Genomic DNA, 6205 nt, shown 5'->3' on the forward strand with positions numbered 1-6205 from the left:
GGCTCATCATAGTGCCCAGGACATAAGAAACACTTAGTAAATGGTATCCTTGTTATTGCTGGCACTTTCAAAAGTGTTTTATAATGTAATGTACTATTTAATTTATATATATACATACATATATATATACATATATATGTATATATATATAATCAGATGTTCCCAGAGTCTCAAAGCTTTCGAAACTCAGATAACAAACAGAACCATTTAATTCATATTTATTTCACATTTGATCTGTAAACTTTTTATTAAAAAAAATTCACCATCATTAGCAACATGTGCTGACATTAGTTTGTCTTTAGTGAAATAAGAGCGCAGGCCTTAGAGAGTCTCTGTCTAAAACACGTAGAAACTCAGATGTAAACACGAGGTCTCTGCCCTTCTCCCTTGATTTGGGGAGTTCATCAATGACATCATCTCAACCAGAAAAGCAGGGGGGAAAGGACAACACTTTGATACCTAAGAGCTCTTGGGGCAGGAACTGTACAGTTTGGCAGGCTCATTTGTCTTTTCAAACTGTTTACCTTGGGCAAATTGTATCAGGTTTGCTTCTTCCACATAATTTCCACTCCTCCGTCTAAAAACAGCAGCCAAAAGATTTCTTGCAGTCAGCACTTTTGGGGAGGGAGGGGCAGGTGCAGAAACATACAAGATAGAAACATACGTATTCTTCAAGCAGTGGCCCTGGAGAGAGGAGGGAAGGAAGGAAAGAGGGAGGGAGGGACACAGGAAAGAGATACTTTTAAAGTGAGTTGCTGGGGTGAAGGGTGCATCGGAGGATAATGGCTTTATACACAGGGCTGTTGCATGGCAGAAAGGTTCCTTTACTTCTGTCTTGGTCCTTCGTTGTAGTATTTACATAGGAAAAGGCAATTATGCTGTTAGGCACAGAAAAAAAAATGGACAGAAATCTTTTCCCCCTCAGGATATCTCAAAGCAGGTCCAGGCCCAAGGGACAGTCACCAGTTGCTGGTGAAAAGGACACAGGAGGTAATGACACCGGAAAATGACTTGCATTACACAGGGGGTTGGCCTGAACCAAAGACAATGTATCAGCCTCAAGGGCATCTCCAACAGCATCAAAAGCCCAGACATTGGGGATCCTAGCGTGTACTATCAAAAATAGTGTGTATTTACAGTGGGGGATGGGGGGATGGGCAGGGCTGCCCTGAGCATTTGTTTAAAAACAGAGTTAGAATAAGGGGGAGAGCAATTAGCCAGGGCTGGGTAACCCCATCCATTAATCCTTTGTGATCAGTACTCTCTGGGGCCCAGTGTTTGCTTGCTCTGATCGGCATTGAGAACTGGACTCAGGGGAGGTGAAAATACCTTTAGGGAACAATACTGATTAGGGAGGGCCCAAGAACCCAGGAAGATCGTTCCAAGTCACAAGCGGCCCTAACAACAACTGGGGGGCCGGTGACCCTCTCAGCCTTTTCCCTGAGAGGGAAGAACAGAGGCCACGGAGCAAGGCCGGACACGGAGCAGGCAGGACCCGGGTTTCAGTGTGCTGGGCTATATAGACTCTCCCCTCGGTCCCCGCTGACTGCACTGGGCGCCAGTCTGTTGGCGGGTCGCGGACCCGGCGCTCACACGATCCGTTTCCTGTCCCCCCGGCAGAGGATCTTCTTGAAGGCGCGGCGGAAGTCGTGGTTGAAGATGGTGTAGATGACCGGGTTCAGGGAGCTGTTGCAGTAGCCGAACCAGAAGAAGAACTTGAAAAGCGTGCGCGGCACGGAGCAGCCCACGGCCGTGAGCGTGTAAGTGAAAAAGAAGGGGAACCAGCACACCACGAACACGCCGATGACCACGGCCAGCACGAACGTGAAGCGCTTTTCGCGGTTCTGCCGCCCGCGCCAGCGCGACGCCTTGGCGCCCCCGCCGCGCTCCTCCCCGGGCCCCGCCGCCGACGCGCCGGGCCCCGTTGCCCCCGGCCCACGCCGGGGCAGGCTGTCCCCGGGCTTTACCTGGCTCGCCCGGGGCTTGCCCTTGGCCCGGGGGCCGCGCTCGGACCTGCGGGGCCCCGGGGGCCGCTCGGCGTGCTCGGAGGACGAGCTCTCCTCCAAGTCCAGAGCGTCAGCGTCGCGTGGCCCTGCGGGCGCGGGCTCCCCGGGGGCACCGTTGAGCTGGGCGGGCAGCGGCTCGGCCTCGGCGCCCACGGGGCCCACGCCGCGCTCCGGGCCCAGGCCGTTGGGCCTGCGCTCGGCTCCCCCCGGCGGCGCGGCGGCGGCGTCCGGACCCCGGCGGCTGGGCGGCACGCGGGTGCGGCGCTTGGCAATCTGGTAGATGCGCACGTAGACCAGGATCATGATGAGGCAGGGCGCGAAGAAGGAGCCGATGCACGACGAGATTACGTACCACTTCTGGTCGTTGATCTCGCAGCGCGGCTCGGTCGGCTGCTGGCCGCCGCCGCCGCCCTTCTTCTCGATGGAGATGAGCGGCGGGAAGGAGATGACGGCCGAGATGACCCACACGGTGACGATGATGGCCTTGATGCGGCGCGGCGTGCGCTTCAGGTTATACTCGATGGCTTGCGTGATGGACCAGTAGCGATCCAGGCTGATGGCGCACAGGTGCACGATGGACGAGGTGCAGAAGAGCACGTCGAGCGCCAGGTAGATCTCACACCACGCCTTGCCGAAATACCAGTAGCCCATGACCTCGTTGGCCAGCGAGAAAGGGATGACTAGCGTGGCCACCAGGATGTCGGCCGAGGCCAGAGACACCAGAAAGAGGTTCTGGGGCGCCTTAAGTGCGCGGCTCGTGAACACCGCGATGATGACCAGCACGTTGCCGAACACCGTGAGCAGCATGAGCAGGCCGGCCAGGCACACCAGAGTCAGCGTCACCTGCAGGGAGTAAGGGGTGGCCCGGGCGCCGCCCCCCGGCGTCTCGGTCCCATTCCAGCTCGCGTTGCCCGCGTCCAGCTGCAGGGAGCCCATGGGCGCGAAGCTGCCCTCGGCCAGCGGCTGCTCCTGGCGGAACATGAACGCGGATGCCCGCTTGCCTGGGCCTGCTGCCAGTTGCCTTCCGGCCCAGCGCCCGTGGGTCCTCCTCTTCCTCCCGCGCCCCGCTCGCCCTTACGCGCCTCACATGGGGAGGGGACCGCAGGGACGCCGGCCGGAGCTGGAGAGCCGCTAGCAGCCCATGGGCCCGGCTCCCGCGAACGGCGCCCGGCCTGCGCTTGCGGCGCTCGTGGTGGGCGCCTTCTCTTTCCCAGCTCAGCACAAGTTTTATTTCTAAGCGGCGGGAGAGAGTAGGTCGAGCCGATGGGGAAAGGGAGAGAGATTCTTCAAGAAGGGAGAACAAAAACCATCGGTGGCCTGATGACTTGGAAGGATGACGGAAAATTTTTAAAAATATATCTATATCTTGACTCTTGAGCCCGAGCGAAACCAAGAGGTCTTACCGTGTGCGGGGCCCGCCCCCACCCGGGGAGGCAGCCGAAGGGCGCTGACGCGGGCTTGGGGTCTCGTGCCTGTCTTCTTACATCCCCGAAGCGAATACCGACTCTCCCGCTTCCCCCAGACGCGGCGGTGCCGGCCGGGCCCGGGCTGGGGCCAGCGTGCGGACTCTACCGCCTCTCGGAGCGCCGCCGGACTTCCAAAGTTGCGTGCCCAGCTGGGGCTGGGTCGCAGCGCGCGGAGCTCTGGGGCGGCGACGGCGGCGGGGTGAGCGCTGTGCGGGCCGCATGAAGACGCCCCCGTCCTCAGGTGGGCCGGGGCAGGTGGGCGACCGGCCCGCCGGGAGCCGCGGCCGAGGCAGAGGGTCTTCTGGGCGTTGGCCCGGCGAGCTGCGGGCGCTGGCCGCAGCCCAGCCGGACGGGCCGGGGTCCGAGGGCACCGTGAGTTGGGGCAGGAACGCGGGGCTAGGGGGAGAAGCTGCTGGGGGTGGCCGGGCGGCAGCGCTCCGGCTGCTGGGCGTCTGCACCGAAGCCAGAGCCTCTGCTGCTCGCCGCGCTCACCGTGGACTGGTTTTATAGCCCCAGGATCAAGCCAGCGTTGCCGAGCAGCCGGCGTCAGCCCCCACGTGGGAAACCGACCCTCCCCCGCCCCTTGCGCCTCCCCTCCGCGGGTCTAGCGCCCGCGCCCCGCGCGGGACCTTGAGGAGCGCTTGCCCCTCTGGCGGGACGGGCGCTTGGAGAGGCGGGTACCGTGAGCGAGGGGTTTAGTATATGTGCTGCCGAAGCGAGCACGTGAGCGAGGGGTTTAAAGAGCGTGCCCCGGGAGTGGAAGCGGCCCCTGCTGGGAATTGGCCGCGCAGCTCCGGGCCCGCGGAACAGAAAGCAGCGGGAACCCGGGAGTGCTCCCCATCCAGCTGGGTCCTGGGAGGAAAGAGAGTTGGGGACCCGGGCCCGAATCGGGAGAAGCCGCCACGGGTACAAGTAGCACCCGTAGCACGCTGGTCCTGGGCCAGGCCACCCTCGACCGCAAGTGCTCCTGGCGGCGAGGCGAGTGGGGTTCTGGTGAGAAAGGAAGGCACAGGTTCGGATCGAACCCCAGCTGCGGAATGGGAAGCACCCCCTGGAAGCGGGACCCGCCCGAGTCCGGAGCTCCGCTTGGGGAAGAGGAGGCCACCTGTGGTTCTAGCCGCAGAGTAGTCTGCGGGACACCCGGCCGTCGCGGGTCTGGACCGCACCTCCTTAGAACGCGGTGAGGAGGGGTCTTGGCGGCGGAGGCCGCGCGCCACGACTGAGCGAGGGCGCACTGACACCTGCTGGCAACTCGTCGTCACCGCTGCCATGCCGGGCGCTTTCTTCCGCCTCTGCAGTCTTTGCCTACAGCGCCTTCTCCTATTTCAGGATAAGTTTGGGTCCGAGCTCAGGAAAGAGAACCCAGATTTTAAAGTGCACTTTGTCACGTTGAAGAAATCTTCCTAAAGCATGTACTTGTGTGTCGGGAGTGGGAGTCCGCCTGGTAAAGTCACGCCGGGAAGGGCTTAGCAGGCTCAGAGGCCAGGACTGGCATTCCATGCTGGACTGACACAGCCCACTGTTCCCGCAAATAGGAGAGGCCTGGACGCTGCCCTAATGATTGACCAGTTCTGGCCTGCTGTGAACGAGTTTGTCTTTCTAGAGGCAGGAAAGCTATACTCCACCCCATCTTGCCCCCATTTCAGATGCAGACACATCATATTTCAGTTAAGGAGGGGGGTACTGGCCAAAAGAAGAGAGAATATTTTCCACGTTGTTTCCGATAGGAATAGCATGGAGTGAGGTGAATGGCTAGTTTTTCTCAGCATGCTGGATGTCCTACAATAGATCTTAACAATTGCTAGAGTATCAGCTTGTATTGTGCTGTCTGCACTTTTCTAATAGGCAGGCCGTTTAAGGGTAAGACCAGGGCGATAGGAGCTGTTAACAGGAGAGATTAACAGAAAAGTTAAAGCAAAGTTGCCTTTATTTAAGGACCCGATAAAGCAGAATATGTAGTCACCAGAGTTGGAAGTTCCAGATCAAACAGATCACCTCTCTGCCTGGCAGGGTGCAGGTCTGGCTGGGGGCTAAGGACAAATTAAGGACCTTGAGCGTGGAGTTCAGCCCCAACCGTCGTTGAGAGCCTGCACCAGTGATAGTTATTGAAGCTCTTGACATACATTGTCATGAAGTCTTTATTTTTTGAAAGTACTTCACAGATGTCTCATTTGACTTCAGTACCTTTATCTCCCAATCTCTGATCCAGCTGGGTGAACTCCTCCACCAGTCTTAATTCTCAGGAGCCAACAATGCCCTCTTCTGTGGGCTGAAAAGACAGAATTTCCTCCCTCTGTTGAGTCCCTCACTTCCCATCTACTCAAATCTCGGCTCTGAGTCTCATGGCGAGGCAGAAGCATTGCAGTAGGCTCGGCCGGAAATGTGATTATACTCATTTTTGCACAGCGACCAGGAGCCCCTGACTTCAAGTATGAATGATAAGAAAGACCAAAGCAAAGCCTGAGGCAGTCTGGGGCTCACGGTGTTGTTCACACTCGGGGAGTGAGTATCGGACAGCCATCACTGTCCATGCCCGCACCAGCTGCTAATATGATGCTCTCCCTGTCTCATTTCGGAAGCAAAAAGGAAAATGAAAACAGAGGCCACGGTGCTTTCCTTTCTGGATCTCTGCTGCCAGCCTGTGTACGACACCTCTTGTCCCATTTTCTAAATGCTTCCCAAATAGCCAGTGAGTTCCGCAATTCCTAGGTTTAGAGTCTTCTACTAGAATGA

General features: G+C 58.2%; 1 protein-coding gene across 1 annotated transcript; it reads right to left on the reverse strand.

Annotated features, from left to right (window-relative positions):
* Window positions 1–221: 221 nt before the first annotated feature.
* ADRA2A (adrenoceptor alpha 2A) lies at window positions 222–3571 on the reverse strand. The gene has a single exon (XM_030335201.1). It carries the CDS (start codon window positions 2985–2987, stop codon window positions 1590–1592), a length of 1398 nt encoding a protein of 465 aa, XP_030191061.1. The 5' UTR covers window positions 2988–3571; the 3' UTR covers window positions 222–1589.
* Window positions 3572–6205: the final 2634 nt, after the last annotated feature.

This window comes from Lynx canadensis, chromosome D2 (assembly GCF_007474595.2).
Source record: "Lynx canadensis isolate LIC74 chromosome D2, mLynCan4.pri.v2, whole genome shotgun sequence".
In the NCBI taxonomy this organism is placed as follows: domain Eukaryota; kingdom Metazoa; phylum Chordata; class Mammalia; order Carnivora; family Felidae; genus Lynx; species Lynx canadensis.